The 25799-nt window shown below is 30.1% G+C and overlaps 1 protein-coding gene across 1 annotated transcript in view; it reads right to left on the bottom strand.

The window, feature by feature from the left end:
- The window catches only part of hth (Meis homeobox homothorax), a 221760-nt gene that overhangs the window by 149833 nt on the left and 46128 nt on the right, over positions 1–25799 (bottom strand). Inside the window, exon 6 of the mRNA XM_073961543.1 lies at positions 21804–21989. Coding sequence (XP_073817644.1) covers positions 21804–21989 — 186 coding nt within the window. The remainder of the gene's footprint in view (positions 1–21803; positions 21990–25799) is intronic.

Raw genomic sequence — 25799 nt, 5'->3', positions numbered from 1 at the left:
TTCCAATACATTTTAAGAATAATTTTTCTGGCAAAAAAAATATTTTTTAATTTAATTTTTATGTGTATTACTTAAGAAAAACATTTTTAATAATAATAAATTTGGGAAAAAATATTTTTTGGAGGCAATGAAAATTAAAAAGAAATTAAATATTTTTTGAGTAGAAGAAAAAAATTTTTCAAAATTTTTTTTTGAAAAAAATTAATTTTTTATATTTCTTGAGCATAAAAATTACTATTCTCTTCAAATTAAATATATTAATTTTTTTAAATATTTTTTTTATATCGACATTCCTATTTCATTTCTGTTCCAAATCCTGTCCTGTATTATGCTGCCAGGTTTGTGTTTTTTTGTTGTTGTTGTTGTTGTTGCCTCCTGTTCTTAAGAGAATTTATGTCGCAGAAAGCTTTTATATTAATTAATTTGTTACGTTGTTTGTTGTAGTTGTCGTTTTTTTTGTTCCACTGAGAAGATTTGTGTTTAGTTGGCCTTTAAAGATTTAAACTGAGAGTTTAGGCCCCTTTTTTGTTGCATGTTTTTTTAAATTGCAATTTATGTTAAGGATATGAACAAATACCGAGCTAGATTAAGCTTCTAAATTGTGGCTTTAATTAATGCTAATGGCATATTAAGATATTAAATGATTCTCAAATTTAAACAGGTGCAAATAATTTCAAAAATTTTCTTTCATTTTGTTAGCTTTCTAGTTTTGTGTTCTCCTTCAGTTAGCTTTTAGAAAATATGTTGAATATCTAAATAATTTTTGAAAATGCAGTGCATGTTTGCAATTAATAATTGCCAGCAAATTGTACTTGTGTGGCTGGTGACACCGCAAGGAATTTTCATTTTGCAGCTTGTAATAAATACTTTTCATGTTTTCATTTTTCAAACAAAAAAACTAATTCCTTTCGTTCATTAGAGACAATAGGAAATAAATATAAACTATAATCATAACAATAATAACAACACGAGACTTTGCAACAACAACAACAATAAGAAAAAAATTAATAAATATGTAAACGTTTGTTCATCACAATATTTTAAATATGCCTTCGGCCCACACCAAACGATTGTTAGTAACAATAAACAGCAGCCGACAAAAGAGAGGCTATTGCATTGCAAAAGAGCGGAAAAAGAGACTAAATCCATGAAAAAGAAAATTTTAAATGTTGAAATATTTTCTATTTCATCTCTTTACAGAAATTAAATATGGATAAAATTTCAATTTTCAGCCTAAAAGTATGCATTTTAATGTATCAAATGTATCAAACTTTCATTCAGCATGAGGTATAGATGGCGTTGAAGTTTGTGGTGTACTGACAAGTATATTTTTGAAATTTTGAAGCCTTTTGAAACTTAATTTTCAACACGGCTGGCATATTTCGCTCCCTCGCACTTAGAATAATTGTCTCTCAAAGTTTTGGGATGTTAGCTGCATAGGTTCTTCCAAGGGCTTAGTAAATCAAAATTATATTTTTTTCAAAATGCAGTTAGTCCCTTTTCCTGTTATTTCCATTAGCCTCTATTGATGTCTATTGCCATATATATTTTCATCCTATATTTCTTTACAAATGAACACAAGAGTTGCCGTGACTACAATTGTTGCCGAATGGTGATGATGACGACGATGGTGTTGCTGCTGCTTCTTTTTACAATTGTTGCATTATTAGTTGTTTTCTATTATTTCTCTTTTCCCCCTTTATGGCCATAATAGACTATTTAGTTGTATTAAAAAAAAAGTTATGTCTTTCTTTCTTTTCGTGAGCAAGCATTGTCTATATGCGGTGTCTATGCTGTTCATATGTGGAGCGATCTGACTGAGCCTGAACAGCCTGGCTGACTCTATTAAAATGTAAATGCATTTGCAAAACGTCAAATAGTTAATTGCAGTTAAAACAAAACAAGAGACAATGATATAGAAACAGAAAGAAAGAAAAAACAACAAACGAAACATATTATAATAATTGTATACAAGAATAATTATCATATATTTATCATAGCTAAAGACAGAGGGAAACAAAGGGTTGAAAGAATGAAAGCACAGAAATAAACAGGAATGAATTAAAATTTAAAATTTTTGTTAATTTTTTTTTTTTTGGCTGAAGAACTATTTTTGTGAAGCAGAACTAAAATTGCCACAATGACACGCTTAGCCAAAGACAAAAGGTGTTTCATAATGGGCATGGGCTTTCTTTGTGAATTTACTTTGGGTTTGGCCTCATAATTGTAACATTTAAAGTTTTATGATAATAAAGACATTTCAAAAATATCTTTAAAGTATTTGTTATGAATTGATCAATCTTCAGAGAACTCAAAGGCCACCTCCCACTCTATCTCCCCCTCCAATTCCTAAGCATTATTCCACTAAATAGTAGTGGTGGTGGGAGTTAGTATGCCGGAAATCCCTTAGTTTCATAAAGTAACCAATAAATCACTTGCCTGTTAAATCCTGTCTATTCTGACTATTCCTATTGTGTGTGTGATTTTTTCTTTTGCCCAGAACACACATCCTTGACTATCTTTCTATCTCTATATAAGGATAATATTCCCCCGCCTCTCCCCTATCTTCCATGTGCATAAAACTTCCTGCAAAAGGAATTTCATATCAAAGTCCTTAACTTAAATTATCATTACATAAAGCTTTTACTGTGCTTCTTTATGGTGAAGTAAGGCAACGATTGGAGAAGGAGAATAACATTTAAGGCCATTAGTTTTGACCATATCTTCTTCAACTAACTATAGACAGCATCACTGAACGACTACTCAGGACAAGAAATTTCAATTATTATTGGCTAAAAGAATTCGTTTGTTATTTGCTCTATTTTAGCCAGCAGCAACAACAACAACAACGATAGCAATAATAACACAAGAAAAGCAAAAAAGAAAGAAATAACCAAGGATTCTGAAAGGCCATTAGATAAAAATTGGCTATTTGAAGCATTTCTATTAGTAATCGAGGGGTGGTTGGTTGCCTGGTCCATTAGTTAAGGATGTGTGCGTTTTTTTTGTGCTTCTTAAGACTTATTCCCATGATATTGCTTATGATGACATTGCCATAGGATTTGTTATAATTTGCTAAAGCCTTATGAAGGATTTACAAAGGCCAATAGTTATGGTCATCTTTATGTATATATAAAAAGCATTCATATATGAATGAATTCTTGGGAAAGAAAGAAAAAAAAAATAAAAAGGAAAAAAACTTGGTTATAATTTATGGGAAATGTTAGTTTTTTCCTTAGTTAGTTCCTTAGTCCTTACATGTGACAGAAGAAGAAATCTGGGATAGGGCAAATAGTTAATCATATAAGGCAAATGGAAATTTATAAATATATCGAATTTGTTTTTGGAAGCTGTTTATAGAAAGTTTTGCAATTAAAATAGCTTGAGTGTTTTATAATGCCATCTATATTTCAAATTCAGAATCGATGTTGAAAATATCATTGGAAATAGGTTACATTTCAGAGCATATCTTGAGGAATATTTAAACAAACTATATAAAATATAATACAGGAAAAGGGCTGAGGAAAGCATCCTGTAATTTTGCATAATAATGGGCGCAAAGGTGTAAGATACGTTTGATTTTTGGAAATTTTCTACTAGAAGTGTAATAAAATTACAGTAGGATTGTCATATACCATAATGCCATCTATATTTCATATTTAACGAATTGTCGAAGAATGCTCAAGTGAGAGGGAATGTTTGGACGCGAAATATCAAAATAAAATATTAATTTGCTCAACGATCCATAAGCAGGAATAAAATTTGTTACATTCGTTCTAATTAAGCTTGGATTTTATTTGGAAATTCCTACTAAAAGTATATGGAAATTTTAAATAGATCTCTAGTATTTCAAATGAACGATATGGAATATTTAAAACTATTTTGACAGTCATCTGTGTTTCAAATATAATATTATTATTCAATTGTGGAAGTAAAATAAATTGTTAATATAAAATTCGGCTCTTGGTAAACGGCTACAAATTCATTAGGGATCATGCTATAACGCCATCTAAATTTCAAATGCCACATTTTTATTGATGGAATTATCGGAGTAAGACAAATTGCTGAGCATATTTAAAGGTGGAAAATTAAAAATAAATTCAAAATAGCGCTCAGACGAAATTTCTTAAACAAGAATAGATAATTTTTTAAGATGATCACATACGAAACGTTTATGGGTACGAGAAGATCACGCCATCTATGTTTCAAATACACATTTATTATTGCAGTAAAAGTCGGAGTAAGAAAAATTCCTGAGCACATTTAGGGGCGGAATTTTAAAGTCAAATATGAAATAATGCCCATAGGAAGTGGCTTAAGGTAAAAGAATCTACGGTATTATAATATTCTGCCGTCAAAGGTTCTCAAAAACTTAAAAAGGTGAAATATAGATGGCATTGTAGCATGAAAGATGTTTCTTTAAATTATTCGCATTCACAAAAATGCCATTTCTGACCCTTATAGAAAAATTAATTATCTTTGCCTAAAGATAAGGTTACACTAGGCAAATATTTGCTCCAGCGACAATCAGTGAGCGTAAATAATGCATTGAAATTTATGCCCACTTGCTCTCAGTAAGCGCACACTGACTGTCGCTGGAGCAAATATTTGCCTAGTGTAACCTTATCTTTAGGCAAAGATAGTTAATTTTTCTATAAGGGTCACAAATGGCATTTTTGTGAATGCGAATAATTTATAGAAACATCTTTAATGCTACAATGCCATCTATATTTCACCTTTTTAAGTTTTTGAGAACCTTTGACCTCGGAATATTATAATACAGTCGATTCTTTGTCACTAAACTAGAAGAAGATTTTGGCTGAGTGATATGAAGAAATCGGAAGTGGCCAACAGTCTCTTAAGTTTTCCCATTAGGGTCAATATTGGTCGGGTATGAGAATTACAAAAGAATATTTTTAATTTTGAAATGAATGTCATAACACCATCTACATATCAACCTTATTACTATAATGAACTACTTGTCTGAGTTAGACAATACTCTAAGCATTCTTTAGGGGTAAATATTAAAATAAATGACCAGATCTGGACTGATTGCTGTGAAGAGGTTAAATGGATTATAAGGTTTAAAAGGATCGTTGTTTCTTTGTAGATGCAATATAATGCAGGGTTTTTAGAAAATTGTCCTTATAGGTCATGATAAACCCTCAAACTGCAATTTATACGATAACGCCACCTATATTTCGACTCAACAGTGTTTTTAACTATTTCTTTAAGAAGAGATCTGGGCTGATTGCTGTGAAGAGCTCAAAATAGATTAGAAAGTTTAAAAAATGCTACATAAGGATCGTTGTTTGTTTGTAGAAGCAATATAATGCAGGGTTTTTAGAAAATTGTCCTAATAGTTCATAACAAAACCCACAAAACACAATTTATACGATAACGCCACCTATATTTCGATTCAATAGTGTTTTAACCTATTTCTTTCAGAAGAGATAATTTGCTGAGCAAACTTTTAGGCATATCATTGAAATAAATGCCGTCCTATGAAGTTTGGTATACAAATTCAAACTTTACATAGGTCATGCGATGTGAAAAGATAATTGTTTGATCAGTTTTGGAATTCTTTCATATTAAAAAAATCGAATTTAAACAAACAGACAAATACTGCAATTGCGCCAGTAATATAATTATTGGTTTGTAATAATGAGTCAGAACAACTTTGTACGGTTCTCGTGGATCGATTTAGAGCCTCAACAAAGAAGACTGCAACTTTCAGCTTTGATTTTTCTTTAATATTTCCCACTATTTGCTATGAGCTGCAATGTTTTCAACTTTTCCTAACTGTCTACCATAAAAAAAAATATTTTCTTAAAATACTTTCATAAGTTGTTTTTTAATTAACCTTTTTTTAAATTAGGTACTTAAGCTCTTTATAAGTTCTTGTGCATGTACATGAAGCCCTCCCCCATTACACCTTAAGTCCTTGACAAGTAAATGGTAGACGTGAAGGAGTAGCAGCAGCCAGTGAATGAAGGCGTTTTTTAATTAACAATTTCTTTTACTTTATATTCAACGTCTTTGGGGATATTCTTCTTTGGCGTCTTCTTCTTATGAGCTGGTGGAAAACGAATGTAATACTGAAAATGACAAAGTCTCTTTAATCCCTGTGACAAAAACACCACATACGTGACTCGCATTTTGCATAATGAAAATGTCATTTGGCTGGATTGTGAGAAGACGCAGAAGAAGACTCAAAAATAAAATAAAACAAAATTAAAAAAAGAAACAATTTTTCATTTCTGTAACAATGTTTGTAATATGGTGCTTTTGCTGCTGTTTCAAATTAAGCATCTTAAAAAGTCATTAAAAAAGTTACAACAACAACAAATGTAATTAAGGCAAAAACCCTTTTGGCATATAACAAGAATACGGCTAAAGGAGTTTAACTTCTTGGCCTTGTTTGTTAATTTAAACAAAAATGAAATAAAATTAACTTTTATGGTAGCACACACCCTTTAAATCTCTATCTCATTTTCTCTCTTTGGTGTATTCCAAGGGAAAGTCAACAATTCATAGCATATGTAAAGAATTTCCCAAAAAAAATGTATTTTATTTCATTATTATTTTCTGCTAATAAATGAAATATGACTACCCACCTATTGTTGTTTTTGCATTTTGATTAGACCTCCAAAAACACCCTTATCTTGTTCGTTTGCCGTTCATGCTCATCTGCTGCGGGTATTCAGCATTCACGGCTTATTATTTATATAATCCCGATTATTGCATGCTCTACATAATATTCAACTTTGCCATTTCTTTTTTTCGTTCGTTTGGTTTTGCGTGCAAAAAAGAAACCTACAATAACAACAACAGTAAGTTTGGTTTGGTATCAGGGCCCTTCAATAACAACAACGACAACGATTTGCCATTTTGTTGCTTTATTGCCCAACTCTCGATGTAACATAAATATATGCTTGGTTGGTTGTTTGCTTGCTTGCTTCCCTGTTTCCTTCCTTTTACCAAAACCCATAAACATAATTTTCAATATCCTTTTTTGCTTTGCTGTTGTTGTTGATATATCTCTGTGTATTGCCATAACAACCAACCACGTTAACTAAGTAATAACAATAAGCATTGCATACTTTTAGGGCTCTCTCTCCAGTTCGTGTCCTTTTTTTCTTCAAATCTAGAGGTATTTTGTTATTCACGGTGCGAAATACGTTATTGACGTCAATTATATTTTTGAAGAGGCTAAGTGAAATATGTATTGTTGTTGTTGTCGTTGCTGTTTGTTGTCTTCTGTGAGTGTGTCATAATTCTTTACGTAGCTTACATTTTCCTCTAAGGGTAACTTGAAATCCTCTTCAGGGATTTGGGGAATTCACAACAGCAAAAAAAGAGCATTGCATACTTTTAGGTAAAGTTCCTTTGCCAAGAGTGGCTTTTATGGTTTTCTTGGCAATTGATTTTGTAACACCCCCTTGGTCTTTTGTTGGTTTTCCTTCCCTTATACTGACTGAAGTTTTTTTCTGCCTTGGCTTGTTGCAACTTATTGGCAAATTTTCATCTATCTCGGGTTACATATTGTTAAACCTGGGGGTAATTAATGCATTAAATCATATTAATGTCATCAAATGGTTTTTCTGTGTCATCCATTTTCTTGGTAGCTAGCTGGTATGGCTGTAAGGATGGTTGGGCAGGATTTATGTTTACCTAGGATCTAATTTTAATAACAGTTATGGGGGTTTGTTTGAATTTTTTGCATATTGCCAAAAATTGCCAATACTGTGGCCGCGGCTGGTGTTAATGTTAGGGCGGGAGTTGTTGCTTTTAAGGTTGCCGGGGGGTGAGTTAGTTAGCATTTTATTGCCAATTATTGTTAATTAAAATTGCCAGGAAATTACCATAAAACAAACATAAGACATATGACCAAAAAAAAATCGCAAACAATCTTAATTATCACGAAGGAGCAACGGAAAAATATGAAGCAAGCGGCCTATATACACAGTGAATTGAATTGAATTTGAGGAATAACCTCGCCCTCCCTAACAGCTAAACCAAATATAGCTTAGGGGATTTAGCTTCTTCTGATTAACATTTCTTTGCTTTGCCATTAAAAGCCTGGCCACTATTTTTTGCTCTGAAATTTGATATTCCTTTTCAAGTAGCACAAACAGCTGACCCATGTCCTATTGCCTCTTACTTATTTATTTAATTTATAATCTTTCAATTCTAGCATTCCAAAGCTATCAATGACCATTTTCGCCCCCTTTATCAATAATTCACATGATTTAAGGTTTTTGTGGTCAATACGTTTTTTTTTTTGAAATCGAATATTCAATTAACCCTTTTTCACTTTAACCCCCATTAACATTTCTATAAATATTAGAATAAGGAAGAAAGAAAAAAAAAACCAAACCAAGAAGTAGAAAAAATCCATTAGTAAACGTTTTGATGGATTAAATTACAAGACTTTACAAGTGGTCAATACACAATTTAATGGGGGAGCAAGCCATAGCATGCACAAGGCAATACTATTTAGCAAGGATAATTGTTATTGACCATAAGTGGTAATAAAAGCTTCAAAGGGTTGGTTAGCAACTAGGCCTAAAGTGTAATACAAGAAGGTTAATCATAGATTACCACAATTGCCTTTTAAGCAAAATGCGCTGCGCTATGCTTTGATATTTTCTTTAGCACACTTCAAAGTCCATTGCAAAGGCTTCTCTTTAAGCTTTAAAGCTCATTGGCTTATTTTCTTTGTAATTAAATAAACTATTTTTTCCCAGGCAATAACTATGTGGAGGGACATTTTTAAGGTTTCCAAGCAAGACCTTACGCTAAAATACCTTTTAAAAGGTGAGCAAAATGTTTTAAGGGTGTAACAGTTTTTTCTATATAAGTTATTTTAAGCTTTTAAGCTGATTTAGGGCTTATGTGGTAAGGTGTGTGTGCGTGCAGGCGGGTGTTTTGAAATAGCCTTGCCGCCTTGCCTCTGTGATGTGGTGTTATGTGGCCAAAGTCTTGTTTCACTTTTTGTTTCCAAAAGGTGTTTTAATTCCTGCTTTTTTCTCTCTTTTTTGAAATAAAAAAATACCAAAAGCAAGTCACAACAACAAAACCACTTCCCAACAAAATTTAAAGTTTAGTTTTTTAAAGCCAACAAAAAATGTTAAGTTTTGTTAAAGCCGTTATGTCCATTGCCAATTTTTGGCATAAATTTCCATAGAATTGTTTTTTGTTGTTGTTGTTGCTTTGTCATTGGAAATTCTAACAAAAGCTTATTAGAAATCAAGGCATTTGTATAGTTTTTTGTTTTGTTTTTATTTTATTTTTTTATTATTTTTCGGGTCTATGGACAGTGGCGGCTTCTGTTTGAATTTTGAGTTTTTTGTTTGCCTGCATTGACTTTTTTATGACTTCAATGGAGTTAAGGTTTAGCATATTAAAAGTTTTTTGTTTAATGGAATCATAGCTGTGATTTTTGGCAAATAAAAGAATATGTGAAAACAAAAATTCCCAGAAAATAAATTCCAAATAACAAATGATTTGAATATTATTAGCTACCCAATACAATTTTTTTGTTTCAGTATAACGCCTAATGTGATGCTAAAGAAATTATGTTCTGCCCTAATAAAAATGAAATATAGATGGCCTCACAATGCTCTTTAGTTTAATTGTAATTTTTTGAAACCTTTTAAAGCAAATTTGGGCTTAAGTTGTGGCTTTTCTTCAACTGTGATCTTCTAGCAAACTTTCAAGATTCACCACAAATGATTCGGACATTATTAGCCACCAATTTGTGCAATACATATTTATTTCTCTTAAAATGAAATATAGATGGCCTTCGTAATACTGTCTAATTTTCTTGTAATTTCTAGAACAAATTAGTAAGAAATATTGGCTTAGGTTGAAGCTTAATTTCAATTGAGATCCTCTAGCCAAAGATAATAACTAAAGTAATTTTTGCCTGGGCACAAATTATTAGATAGAAAATTGAAATATAGAGGGTCAAATTCTACAGCTTGAATTCGTTTTGCTACTTTCGTATCCTCCAAAGATGAAATTGATAAAAAATCGACTTATATCGCCCATTAATTCCACTTCTTCTCACAGAAAGTCTATTAGAACATTTTAAAACAAAAACTTAAGCATGCTCTGATTGACCAATGCTGAAAAGTTATTCGTTTGAGGTATAGATGGCCTCACACTATATTTCAAAATATTTTGATATTATTAGCCGATTTATTTCATTTCTTCTTCCAAGCAGAAACTTTCTTAGCCAGTTTTAAAACACCAACTTAAGTGATTTCGCTTGACCAGAGGTGAAAATTTATTAATTTGGATTACAAAGGGGCCTCGCACTATTTTATGAAATATTTTGGTAACATTCGGACCATTTATAGTACAAAACATCTGCTTATATCTCTTCCTGTGATCTAAATTGACTCTCACACAAATTTTTAAGACACTAATTTAAGCTATAACTCAGGATTGGCGAGGTTTTATAAAAAATATGACGTATAGGTGGTCCCACACTACATCAGGAAACTTTTTAACTACTTTCGTGCCCTTTTGGGGTCAGATTCTAAGCAAATCGCAGTTATTTTGCTTTCTTTCATCCGCAGAAACCTTCTTGCGAAATTTTAAGACCTTATCATTATTTATTTCGCCAGGCCCAGAAGAAATATTTTGAAATTGAAATATAGATGGCCTCGCATTATTCAAGAAATATGTTGGCTACTTCCGTACCCTTTCAGAGTGAAGTTGTAAGAATATCCGAGCTGGTTCTCTCCTTTTCATTCGCCTAGATTTGGAAGATATAATACCATATCTTTATTAATTTCGCCTAGGTCCAGAAGATATGATTTGAAATGGAAATATAGATGGCCTCATACTATATCAAGAAACATTTTGGCTGCTTACGTACCCTTTCAGAGTGAAGTTGTAAGAATATCCGAGCTGTTTCTCTTCTTTTCATCTGTAGAAACCTTCTTGCAAAATTGCGAGACCCCAGTTTTACTCATTTCACCAAGATTTAGAAGATATAATGTGAAATTGAAGTATAGAGGACTTCACACTACATCAGAAAACTGTTTGGTGACCCCTCGTACCCTTTTAGGATAAACTTGCAAGAATATTCCATATATGTCTCTGCTTAGCATCTGCTGAGACCCTCATGCGATATTGTGAGACCTTATCTTTATTCATTTTGTCTAAGCTGAGATTAGATGTAATCAAATTGAAGTATAGATGGCCTCACACTATTTTTTCGTAACATTTTATGGTGAACCTTTAAGAATATCGCAGCTATTCTGCTTCTTCTCATATCTAGAAATTCTTCTGCAAAATTTTGAGACCCTGTGATTATCCACTTCTCCTAATCGTATAAAAACCCCTATGAAATTGAAGTATAGATGGCCGTGCATTATGCTGAGAAACTTTTTTGCTATTTCCGCATCTTTCCAATGTAGATTTGTAAGAATAACCGACTTATTTAGCTATTGTTTAACTGTAGTGACCCTCTTCAAAAATTTCCAGACGGCAAATTTAGCTAAGTCGCCCAAATAACATTTTATAAGGCACATGCTTGAATATAGATGGCGCCTCTATATAGCGAGCAAAATTTTGGAGTTTTCGTGGCCATTATGAACACATTTCTACAAATATATATCCTATCTCAAGCCTGCACATTTGCAGTGATCCATGACAAAAATTCCTAGATATTTACCTAAGCCATTTTGCCTTTTGCTCTAAAAAATTTGATGTATAGATGGCAGCAGTCTATATTAAGAAATTTTATTGCAATGTTTCAATGCAAGGATCTCAGCACATGAACGAATTGAGAAAACCTTGACTTATCTCGCTTCTTCACAGTACCAGTGATCGTTTTCCATAAGCTAGAGACGTAACTTAAGCCATTTTGCCTTCATAGTTAAAAAAATGAAGTATATATGGCAGCAGTCAATTTCAAATATTTTCTTTTAGATTTTTCAAAGAAACAAACAACAAAATAAATTTCTTTCCAATTTTGTTCTAAGACTTTTTCCCTTTTTGTACCACTGTTTAACCTCAAATATTGTTACTTCGATTTTTTTTTGTTTCATGTTCACAACAATTTGCTAAAGGTATGACATTCTACGCCACAAAGTGTATGATTAGCAATGTCACAAAGTTGAGCCTGGTCTGAAAGACGGCTCAACGCCATCGATCCAAACACACAACTTGAACATTTCAAATGCGTTTCAGTGGACAAGATTTAAGTGAAACTGAAAATGATTTTTTCTGAGCTTTACTTGAGGTCTGCAATTAAAGTTCTAGAAGTGCAGCACAAAAAAAAAAACAAAACACAAACAATATGGGGGACTAGGAACACGAAATCAGGAGGCGGACGGAGGTGATCACAGTAACTGAACTGAAGCCCAACATTAAGTTTGTTATGTGCTCTAAAAACGTAACGAAATGATGACATTTTTGTGGTTGATCTTGGGTTTTTGGACGACAACAACAGCAACAACAACCAGGATTTGGACAAAAATGAAATCACAAACAAAAAAATTTTTGCAGACGCGACACTTCATACATAATAAAATCGTGAAATGTCTCAAATGTTTATTTCAAACTGGCTGGATGGCTGACTTGGTTTGATGTTTTAGATTCATTGGAATTGTATGGTCAAAATAACGACAGCAACAACAACAAGTTCAAAACCAAACCATATTGACAATAATACCCCAAAAACCCAAACGACAATAACCAAAAAACGCAACACGTTTTTGAAAGGTTCTAAAATTTATAATAAAAATATTTCAGTTTTTTTGGCTTTGCATTTTTGTTGTTTGTTTTAATTTTTGAAATTTCATTTTTTTGGGGACTTGATGATGATTTTTCTTCTTCTTCTCTCTCGGTTTGCTACACTTTTAAGGTTTCTTAGTTAACCTTAAACTTGAAAGGTTTTTATTTCATTAAATGTGGTGGAGTAGGAGGTGGAGGAGCAGAAGGGTGGAGAGAGAGAGAGTCAGAAGGGGTTGGGAGGTGTAGTGATTTTCGTGATGGCAGGCTGACTGACTGGCTGGTAATGTTGTTTTGAAAAGTATCAAATAATGAAATTTTGTTGTATTTTTTTGGGGAGATTTCTTTGCGGTTTTCAATTTTGGCCAGACATACCAGACATCGACCGCATCAGTGAATGATCGTTGAAAGCAACGACGATCTAGACTTGATCTTTTTAAGCAAGCAAGCGCATTAACATTGAAAACAATTTCGCACAACCGGCCACAAAAACATTGCTGATCATAATAATCACCATCATGGTGATGGTGATGTCAATGATTGCCAAGGAGATGTGTTAAAATCACAATCATTCAACATTTTGTAATGAACATTATCATGGTCATCATGGCCAGGCCAGCCATCAGCACCAAAGTTTATGTCTTTTCCCAAAAAATATCATCAGTTACCAAAAAAAAAAAACAAAAAAATCTGAAACTGGTTAAAACACATTATGCTCTGTTTCCAGTGACTTGAAAAGAGGATATCATTGCGGTTTGGTTTGCCATACAAAACCCTACAGCCAAGGCAATATTTTTTGGCAGACAGTAAGACGACGCTTTGAGAAATTACCAAAAAAAAAGGTTATTTTACCACAAAACATAATAAACAAAAACAAGAAGAAATGGACAACAATAAACATGAAAATAAAACCTTAAAACTGAGTTTTTAAATATTGAAAAGAAAAAAATAAAAACTATTTTGAATAGTAGTGTGGGTTTATTACAAGACAATTGCCAAAATTTTATAATTTTTTTCTGGTCATTTTGTAATTTTTTCGCTGTAATTCATTGCCTGCAACTTAGCTGTAAAACGTGCATGATTTTGTCACACTTGCTTCGCCAAACACCAACGCCAACAACAAATCCCATGTGGAGGAGTTTGAAAGCTAACAAAATACACACGCAAAAAATCGTGACTTAAAGAAACAACCATACGCTTTACTTCATGTAACTTAAGCTCTGTAGTTACATGATCCTGGGCAAATGCTTGGCCAGCCAGCATATGTTAGTCATACTTATTGATTATTTTTGGGCAAAAGGATTTCTTTCATAAAGTGTGCCATCTTCTGCATGAGCTTCAATGTCAAAACAATTTTTTTTTGGCAAACGAAAAAGAAATAATATTATTTTTCATGTAATCTGATCAGGTTTTACGATACCCTGGGAGCAGTCACATCAAAATGAATTAAAAATTACATCAACGCAAATGACTTTATCGTGGAGGTTGAGATGTTAACGTAGCCATAAGGAAAGTATTGAAGAAGGACTATTTCGAAAAAAGAATTTACATTTAAGGAAGGATTGGAATTTTGTAGAAGTGAAGTGGAATAATATTTTTGTCACCATAAATTGTAGTTATTCTCATCTGAAAAAAGATTTTATTTTTATGTAAAGTTATGGAAGTTTTGTAAATATATAGAATATGTTTTATATAAATATATGTATATAAAAATACTTATAATATAGTAATGAAAGTCACAACATATAAGAAATTCGAGGAATTCGCTTGAAGAGTGTTAGAAGTGTTTTCAGCGAAAACCAAAATTTTAAAATATTAAGAATGGGTGAACCAAGATATAAAGAAGGTATTTCGAACAAGAAATCGGAATCAGGTTATCTCAGTTTAAATACTTGTAGTGGATCCGATGAAAACGATAAAGCGAAGAGTTAATTTTTTATTATTTTTATATATTTTTAAAGAAGGTATTTCGAACAAGAAATCGGAAACAGACTCTCAGTTGAAATACTTGTAGTGGATCCGATGAAAACGATAAAGCAAAGAGTTGATTTTTTTTACTATTTTTAAGTATTTTTCATCTTCATTAAAAAAATATATAAAAAACTCAGAGCCTTAGTACTTTCTGCAATACCACATTTTTCCTTTAGGTCACTTTAAGAAAATTTAAAAAATACTTTTTAAATCCGTCAAAAATCGTTCTACTTTTTTGTCATCTTTGATGTCTTCAACCTTTTTGTTCAAATCCTTTTGTCGTTCTCTTTTGTCAAAAAAATTTTTCGCTTTTTTTATTTCGAGGAAACCCCTTGCTTTCCTTACGAAATAAAAAGTCCTCTTTTATCCATTTTTTCCATTTATAAGTCCATCATAAATTTTATTTTTAGATAATGTTTGTTTAGCAAAAATAAATTATTTACAATTATTTTGTTTTTAAGATATTTTTATATATATGTGACGTGGTAATAGTAAAGCAAGCAAATTTTTGTTGAGAGGGAAAAAATTGCAACCTTTTGATTTTTTTTTCAAATATATTTGGTTTTAATATTAAATATTGTCTTGTTTTGAATAGTTGTTGTTGTAGTTCAATTTACTTTACGATTTGAAAAGTTATATATGGGCAAGATTTTTTTAAAAAACATTAATGGGGAAGATTATTTATAAATTTACATACCAATATTTTTTTTATAAATTCCTAACATGAAGCCATACAATTTCTTTTAATATCATTAACTTCCATTCCAGATCTTAAGTTCAATTGGGAAATCACATGGTAAAGTCATAAACTCACTAAATAAGTCATAGTGAAGTCATAACCCCACTAAAGAAGTCATAGTGAAGTCATAACCCCACTATAGAAGTCTTTGTGGAGCCCTAACCTCACTTTCGACATTATGAACCCAAATATGGAGTCACAACCTCACTTATAAAGTCCTAACTTCACATGTTCAAGTTATAGCCACAAATATGAAGTCATAATTTAAATTTTGAAGCACACGTGAAGTCCTAAGGTCACTTTTATGAGGTCATAATGAAGTCATAACCTCACTAACGAAGTCATAGTGAAGTCATAACCTCACTTTTAAAATTATGAACCCAAATATGGAGTCATAACCTCACTTATAAAGTCCTAGCTTTACATGTTCAAGTTATAGCCACAAATATGAAGTCATAATTTCAATTTTGAAGCACATGTGAAGTCATAAGATCACTTTTATGAGGTCATAATGAAGTCATGACCTCACTAAAGAAGTCATAGTGTAGTCATAACCTCACTTTGAATTTTTAATAGAGTCATAACCTCACTTCTAAAGTCTTAACTATCCATGATCAAGTTATGACCACACATATGAAGTCATAAGGTCAATTATTAACTTCAAGTAAAGTCAGAAGTGAATCTTTGAAGTTATAAGAACAAATATGAAGTCATGAGATTGCTTATGAGGTCATAATGTTGCCATATTCTCATTAAAGAAGTCAAAACCTCAACTTTAAAATTATAAGTACAAATAAGAAGTCATAACCTCGCTTATCGCGTCATAATTAAGTCGAAACCCCAATTTTGTACTTATAATCCCAAACATGAAGTTATAACCTCACTCATGAAATTTTATTGAAGTTAAAACCTCACCTGAGGAATAATATAGAAGTCATGAACCTGCTATGGGTAATGGGAAAGATCTATACTAAAAGATAAATTAAATTTTTTAGGGGTACAGAAGAAAAAGGAAACCTGTGATCCTCAAACCATTATTACAAGTTACTAAGCCATTTTGAGCAAATAAATTTACAGTTTTCAACTTTAAAAAATAGTAAAATTAATTGGACACAATATTAAAAGCTAAAACTGAACTATCCTGTAAATAGATTTCATAGTTTTCAGCTTTTAAAAACAAAGAAATCAATTAATCCGGTGCTGGAAAACCCATTTTTCTATTCACTTTTGAATATAAAGTAAAGGCAATGCTCCCTTCCAACACAAATAAAAAACGGATGTCGGAAAATCAGATCGATCTCTTGGGTAAGTTGAATTAATCGGTTTTCAGTTGACATTTTCGTAGTTTTCAGCTTTGGGAAATTGGAAAACAATCCATAGTTTACGGCTTAAAAAATAGTAAAAAATTATATTAGAGCAAAATTAACTAATTAGGAGGCATTAAAATCGAATTCGAAGGCTATGGAATATTGTGTTTTAAAAATGTTAATAACACAAACATAAAAACTAATGGCGGTGAAAGTAATCGTTCCCGTGCAAATAATTTCATAGTTTTCAGCTTCAAAACTAGGGAAAAATACTAACTTAGAAGCTGTGGAATGTTCAAGCTAAAGGTGTCTTTGGATTCTTCCAATAACTATAAAGATCCCTTAACATAAAATTCAAAATTAAAGTCTGAAAATTGGATCCTTTGAACATTTCCTAAGAAAACATAAAAAAATATTGAAATCAATGAATTCCAAGACCAAGAAATATTGTGTTTTAAAAATAATGTTAATAACACAATTTTAAAAACTAATGGCTGTGAAAGTATTCGTTCCCTGGCATATAATTTCATAGTTTTCAGCTTCAAAACTAGGAAAAAATACTAACTTGCAAGCTGTGAAATGATCAAGCTAAAGGTTATTGTTAGATTCTTCCATTTGACTAAAAATCCAATTTTTAAAGCTGATGACTGAATGAAATGTTTGGTCCTTAGGAGCATAATTGCTTATTTGGATTTATCAGTTTCATAGTTTTCAGCTTTGAAAATAACACAATTTCAGTTCACTTTTAAAGTTATTGGCAGGATGCTTATTCTTGTAACTTAAAGGGAACTTTTGATGAAAAAAACTAAAATCCAATTTTTAAAGCTGATGACTGAATGAAATGTTTGGTCCTTAGGGGCATAATTGTTTATTTGGATATATCAATTTCATAGTTTTCAGCTTTGAAAATAGCAAAATTTTAGTTCACTTGTAAAGTTTTTGGCAGGATGCTTATTCTTGAAACTTAAAGGGAACTTTTGATTAAAAAACTAAAATCAAATTTTTAAAGCTGATGACTTGGAATGTTTGGTCCTTAGGAGCATAATTGCTTATTTGGATTTATCAATTTCATAGTTTTCAGCTTAAAAAATAAATAAATTTAAGTTTACTTTTAAAGATATTGGCAGGGTACGTATTCTTGTAACTTAAAGGGAACTTTTGATTAAAAACACTAATTTAAATGCTGGCGATTGTTAGTTCAATACATTTTTTTATCAGCTCACATTTTCATAGTTTTCAGCTTTGAAAAGTGGAAAGTAATCCAAAGTTTGAAGCAGTCACATATTTTCTTGTAACTTAAAGGGAACTTTTAATTAAAAACGCTAATTTAAATGCTGGCGATTGTTAGTTCAATAAATTTTTTTATCAGCTCACATTTTCATAGTTTTCAGCTTTGAAAATTGGAAAATAATGCAAATTTTGAAGCTGTCACGTATTTTATATTGACTTTCAAAACTAAAGTTAGACGATTTTTGTAGTTTCGACACGAATTGCACATTGAAAAGCTGATGACTATGAATCTATGTTTCATAAAAAGCTGGTTGCTATGAAAACTAAGAAAGGCAACTTGTAATAATGATCATTATAAAGAAGTATTTTGTTTCTTACTATTGCGTTTGAGGAATTTTGTTATTTTATACAATAAAATTTCATTTGTGTGGATAAATATGTAACTAGAAGTGTTTATAAATGCATATAAATCTAAACTCGTTGATGTCCTTTGTTCTTCCTTTGAAGGTAACTTCCATGAAGGATGCCATACATCGTCTTAATCCAATGGTTCATGTTGTAGTGGACCCTCTTCTCCATCATCTTCCTGATTTATGTGGTTTTCCAGATTGCGTGCTTTTGTGGTTTCTGAAACTTATCCTCTACCTTTTCCATGGGTAAATATCAAAACAAAATTTTGTTTTTTTTTCTTTTTTATGTTTTTATTTTTGAAATATATTATTTTTATATATATTCTTGTTGTTGGTTTTTGTTTTGTTTTTTTTTCTTCATTTGTAATTATTGGCTAACTTTCTGTTGTAGTTTTTAGATTGGTTTCAGTTTTTTGTTTTGTATTTAAGATTAATAATAAATTTATATTAATTATATTAATTATTTTCATGATTTATTTATTCAAATTGTTTTTGTTTTTATAAATCATTAGTATACATACAAATTATTTTTTTAAAATATTATTACATTTAAAAATGTAGGTTTTTTTCTTCTTTTTTGTCCATAAATTACTCATATTTATATATATCGTATAACCATTTAGATTTTTTGTGTTTTGTAATATTTTTATTTTTAAGTAAAAATATTGAAAGGGAGTTTTTGTTTTCAAGGAGGAGTAGGAGAAGGGTGAAATAGTATTTTTTCTTAGGAAAAAAACTAAAGGAAAATATTTTAAATTTTGATTGCAGTTTTTTTGTTTGCGTATTTTATTACAATTTTGCTAAAAACTAAATTTAAAAAATAAACTTAAAATTATAAAAAGCAAATAAAATAAAAAAAGGTTTTTTTGTTTTGTATAAAATATCACCTAATAAAAATTACGTATATCAAGTTTCAATTTTTTTTGTAGATTTTTTTTTAATTCACTTTTTTTCTCAGTTTCATATATATAGTTTATATATAAAATAACATAAAGACAACAATAAACAAATTATTTTTTATATATAAAAAATTAAAAAAAAAATAATAATTATTATTAAATTTATAGGAAGATGAATGTGAAGCATAATCTAAAAATTTTTATGAAAAAAAAATATTTTTTTTTTTTTGAAAAACAAAGCAAAGCTTTTATCGTATAATTTGTGTATAAAGTTTTTTTGTTGTTTTAGAATAATTTTAAAATTATTTTTGTTGGGTATACTTTTTTGTCGTATAGGGGGTTTGGGTTTTTTGTTTTGTATTTTTAACTTCTATTAAACATAAAGTACAACAACTATTGCAGTTTCTTTTAGGTTAGGAAAAAACATATTTATTTGTGTTTTGCATTATGATCATTGCCCATATAGCTTTTCAAATTTTGTAAAGTTTCTTTTCTTCGTTTTGTTTAGCTCAAGTAGTGTGGTGTGTGTGTAAGAGATAGAGAGAGTGTTAAACCTATTTGCTAAAAGAAGTTTTAGAGGAGCGGAGCCCCCCTTTAAACCTGGAGTTAAGTCCTATCCACTATAAAAAGAGCTTAAAGTTTGTTTGTTTTAGTAACCATTTTAAGTTTTGTATTTTTTAAGTACTTTAGTAAGTTTTTTTTTGGGGGGAAGGAGGATGGAGGGAGAGAGGTTAAACTTATGTATATTAGGTTAAGGTATCCCCAAAGCTTTGTGAAGCTTTAGGGCTTTTTATTACGTATATCGTTGCTCAATCAGTGAGAATGAAGTGGGAAAAGGGAGTTTGGTTTGGAATTCTCTTTAAAAAGATCCTAGTTTTAAGAGAAACTTCCTTTTTTTAGTTTAAGATTGCTGGCATTTTGTAAATGTTAAACTTTAAAGTTAATATTAAATACTTGTTTCTTTTAAGTTTATATATTACACCGTGTTATATTTATAATAAATTATGTTTTCTTTTTTGTTTCTTGTTATTTTAAGAATATTCGTATACTTTTTATTTGAACTTAAGTTTGTGTGTGTTGGTTTTTTTGTTAGTTTGAAAACAGAAATGGAAACGAAAACCTAATAAATGAAATTTGTATAACTTTTGGCAAGTTGGAAAATAGGGACGTATATGTTTTAAGTTATTTTTTTTAGAAAAAATCGTATACTTGTAGGTATTTTTATGTACGTATATCTCTTGTTACTTGCTTTACTTTTTAAGTAGTTGAAAGAAAAAACGAAAAAACTAGATGATGAATTTTGTTTAAGAGGAACTAATAGTCAGCTTCGTTTTTAATGCGATAACTGGCATAGGTTTGTTCCAGGGGTTTAAATTGTTGTTGTTGGTGATCCTTTAAAAATATTAAAAATCACAAATCAACAACTTGTTTGCGAAATAAGAAATATGGGGGGTCTGGGAAATCTTGGTTTTGGGGGTTAGTAAAATTAGTAAACAAATAATAAAAAATTGATAATAATATTGTGGATAATATATTTTGTTGTAATTAGTATTTTAGGTTAGTTTGGTTTTTAAAAAAGATATACATATATACTATATTGGCGAGCTATATGGGCCTCTTGCAAAAACGAAGTTTGTTTTAGTTATTTTTTTTTTTTAAATTTTTCTTTGTAGTAGTTGCGGTACTTTTTACAAAAACTGTGACTTTGTTGTAATTTTTTCAAAAAATTATGATTGTTGTATTTTACAATTTGTTGTTGTTTTTTTATTTTATTATAAAATATTTAAGAAAAACAAAAATATTTTTTTTAACTTATTTAAGTTATTGCCTTCAATTTCCAAAAATATTTTTGTTTTTACCACTTTTTTTTTAAGAAAAAACACAAATAAATGACTATTAGCATTTGGAAAATTGCAGCACGTATAGTTTTGCAATAAATTATAAAACTTTGCACTTGCTTGGCTTGTATGGTTAATGGTTTCTTGTTCACTCAAAAAGAAGAAACATTCCCAGAGTTTAAAATTTTTTTCTAAACAAAAAAAAAACTATTACGCACTTTTTGGCTCGAGTGTACAGCTTAGGGTGGTAGCAGCTTCCTTGGTTTTTTGTTTTGAATTTATTTATTTTTTATTCTTTGGGTAGGGAGAGAAGGCTATACGTGTTGCAATCTTTTGCTGGTATTTTTTGCATTTTTTGGCTTAGTCATGGATTTGGATAATTTCTTGAAAACGTGGTTTTTGTTGGATTTTGTAGTTTTTGGGGGGTTTTCTTTAAAATTTTTGGTAATTTACACAATTTGTTTTTTTTTTGAATTTTTTGAAATTTCTTTTTTTTAAATTAATTTTTTTTTAAATTATTTTATTTAATCCCAGGGCATTGTGAGCACCCGCTTCGTTTTTGCAAGAAGGTCGTTATCGTACTACGAACATGGGTGCACCACCGCATTGTAGCTCGCCAATATAGGACCATGTGCTCCCGCGAAGGGGGTACTCACAACGTCTGGTGTACTAGCTCCATCGGTGTGTGATGTTGAATCGGCATTACTTCTTCCTTCACCATTAGCTGAACCCAATTCTGGTGGTTTGGTGGTGTCCCGTTCGTCAATTACTAAATCTATTGGCATTTTACCCTTTAAACATGAGATATATCGATGACAGAAATTATCGCATAATTCATGTACCTATATTTGTTTGTGGTGCGTGCGTGCGTACGAAGTTACGAAGGGTAAATTTTTGTTTTTGTTTTGGTTTGTTATTTTGATCACAACAGCATCATTGATGAGTGTCGTTCGTGCGTATTGAGAGGGAGAGCAGAAAAGAGAAAAAAGAAAAAAAGAACGGGAATTAGTTTTTCTTGTTGCAAAAACTTTTCTTTTTTGTTTGTTGGTTTTGGTTTTTTCTAGGGTTCATAATGGTGCAAAGTTGAATTTATTGCTATATGAATTAACTAGGAAAATATCCAAAAATTATTAGAGGATAAAATATATAAAATTTGTATAAGGAATTATAGGAAAAATAATAAAATATAAAGGGAATTATAAGTGAATACTTTATAAGAAATTTAATTTTTAAGAAAAATGCCTTAAATTTTTATGCAGAATATTTAAACGCATAATATTAATCTTTAATGTTCAAATTTTTTTATTTGTAAATATAAAAAAAATTAAAAACATATTTAAATTTTTAAACAAAAATTATCTAAAAATATTTTTGAAATTTTATTTTTTTAATGCACTTTTTATAAATTTTTTATTTAAATGTTTCTGTTTTGTTTATTAAATATAAAAAAAATTAAAAACAAATTTTAATTTTTAAATAAAAATTATTTAAAAAATATTTTTTTTTTAATTTTATTTTTTAATGCACTTTTTATAAATTTTTTATTTAAATTTGTATGTATTGTTTATTTTTAAATATTAATATATTTTTTATAATATTATTTTTAATATTTGTTTATTTAAATTTTATTTTTAAATATTAGTATTTTAAAATTTTTCATTTTTAAATTTTAATTTATTTTTTTTAATTTTATAAATATAAGAACAAAATTTTAAAAATGTTTGTTTGAAGTTTAATTGAAATTTTTAAGTTTTGTTTTTTTTTTTGTTTTTAAATTTAAATTTTTGTGTAATATTAATTTTTATTTTTTTAATTTTTATTTTAGGAACAAAAATTTAAAAATAGTTTTTATTTTTTAAATTAAATTAAAAAAAATTTAAATTTATTTCAAATTAAAATTATTATTTTTAATATAAAACTTTGAAATTCTTTTTTTAATTAAACTTTTTATTTTTAAATTATGATAAATATTTTTAATCGTTATTTCTTTAATTATTTATTTTTTTAAATTTTTATTTATTTATTTTTTAATTTTTATTTTCATTTTTACTTTTATAATTTTTTTATTTAAATTTTTATGTATTGTTTATTTTTAAATATTAATATATTTTTTATAATATTATTTTCAATATGTGTTTATTTAATTTTTATTTTTAAATATTAGTATTTTAAAATTTTTTATTTTTAAATTTTATTTTATTTTTTTTAATTTTATAAATACAAGAACAAAATTTTAAAAATATTTTTTCAAGTTTTATTGAAATTCTTAAATTTGTTTTTTTTTATTTTTAAATTTAAATTTTTGTGTAATATTAATTTTTATTTTATAAATATAAGAACAAAAATTTAAAAATAGTTTTTATTTTTTAATTAAAATAAAAAAATATTTTTTGTAAATTTATTTCAAATTAAAGTTCTTATTTTTAATATAAAACTTTGAAATTATTTTTTTATTTAACTTTTTATTTTTAAATTATAATAAATATTTTTAATATTTATTTCATTAATTTTTTATTTATTTTTTGTAATTTTTATTATTTTTTTTTTTTAATTTTTATTTTTGTTTTTATTTCAAAAGAACAAACTCATCAAGTTCATGATGGCCATGCAAATTAGTCCTTTGCCTTGCCTATAACATGCGTTCTTGTTCGCATTCATTTAGAGTGGAAAAAATGGCGCATTGTTCCTTTCCCCACCTCTGATATAGAGGAGATAGATGGCTAAAAAGCCGGCCGGCAGCCTGGTATTTTTTTAGTTTGACAATGGCTTTGCATAAATATGCAGCCTGGCAAAGACTCATATGCATATTTGGCCCGAAGGCATCATCTCTCACTCTCAAAGAAGGTTTAGAGGAGGAAAGGTAGACATGGCTAAATCCAACGCAGCCAGCCAACCAACCAAGCATTCACAAAACACATGCTATTCTTCCACATATACACATTTTCTATAACAGCACAAAAAATGTATATGCAAAACAAGCTTTGCTTAAACTTTTAAAGTCCAGCGGAATTGCATTTGATAAAGCATTGCGTTGGTGTTGTGCCTCCTGATAACATTTCACAGATAATGAAATATATTGCGTTGGGTGTAAAAGGGTTTTTTTTCATTCGTTTGAGTTGTAAAAGCAATTTTGAAATTTTAAGATGAGAGGAGCGGAAAATGGGGGGGAGCTGCTCCAAGCTAAAATGTTTAAGCTTTTAAAATGATATCATGGTTGGTTGTTGATGAGTTTTTCGGTTTTGAATGTTAAAAGGAGCAGCAGTAGACATCCGTTTGATATGCAAATGTTTTTTGTGATCATCGTCGTCGTTGTCTTCTGCTTCTTCCCCATGCTTTTTTGTTGTATTTTCAATTTCTGTTGTTGCTTTTGTAATGCGTTTTAGCCTGGTTTTTGTTGTGTTGTTATTGTTTCGTTTTTTTTTTGTTATCGTGCTCAAAATTTTTGTGTCACTGGTAAAAATACATTTTTTTTGTTTTATTTTTGGTAAGATCTTCTTAGCACTGGCTGTATGGGTGAATGAGTGAGTGCCTGGCTGCCTGCCTGCTGGTGTGTGAACTTGTTAAACTGGTTTTGTGGCCAAGCAGCAGCAGCAATTCATTGCAGTCTGGTTTGCGCTTGCGCTCACAGTCATTTTTCTTATTCAGGGTACATCCAGCTGACCAGTCGTCGTCATGATCGTCATCATCCCATTGTGAGTCTGTAAGAGTCTCAAGCTATTTGTAGTGGAAGCGTCCTTTACTCCCTGCCATAACCCAACCCTTGCCCCTCTCCCCCTAGAGAAATGTTTGCGGTCAATGTTATTGTCACCAAAAAAATCACAAGAAAGGAACTTTAGTTTCTTAACTGTTATTTTATGCTTGTGATTGAAAAATACTGGTTTCCAATTGTGTTTTTTCTTTGCCAATTTTTTGGCCAGACAAAAATAGCTAGCCACCAAAAAAAGAAAGTTTTTCCTTGGACTTTGGCTTTTCAACAATGAAATGATAAATTGCCAAGAAGCAAAAAAAAAAACAGACATGAATTTTATTGCCTTATTTTGCTAATTATTAATTTTATGATTTGTTGGGGTCCTCTGCCCAGTTTTAGTATTCCCCATATGATTCCACAATGTTTTTTTTTTTTTGTTTGCTGTTGTGGCAATTGTATAGTTATGCATTTTATAAATTGTTATGTCCAGTTTATGGTTGTTATTGTTATTGTGTGTGAAGTTGATAGGAAGGAAGAAGCTGTTGAATAAAGGAGAAGTTGGCGGAGCCGGAGCAGTCATTTCAAATTGTCATCATCATACAATGCAATGGCAAAAAGGAAGGAGTAAACGAAGACTCTTTGCCATCTTATGGCCATTACAATGTCAATGATCATCATCAGCAGCAGTAACAGAAGTTCCAAACTCACACTCACACATTGCTTGCCTCCCCATCTATTTAGCTGTTTGATAGTATGTTATTGTCATGCTGCTGCTGTTGTTGTCTGTTGTGGCTGTTGCTGATGCATTGTTAATGATAATTTTGATTAATTTGTCAAGTGTTGAATTTGACATGTTAAGCGAGCAAAACTGGTGACTTGAAACTGGTGTATTGTCCACTAAAACCATAACTATACCCATGTGTGTGTCCCAGTAGCAAGGGCAAGGAGGCGGCGGCGGTGGTGT

Source organism: Musca autumnalis, unplaced genomic scaffold (assembly GCF_047663935.1).
Source record: "Musca autumnalis isolate F117 unplaced genomic scaffold, ASM4766393v1 scaffold_1, whole genome shotgun sequence".
Taxonomy (NCBI): Eukaryota; Metazoa; Arthropoda; class Insecta; order Diptera; family Muscidae; genus Musca; species Musca autumnalis.
The sequence above is the reverse complement of the archived record's forward strand: the minus strand, read 5'-3'. Positions and strand labels throughout refer to the sequence as shown.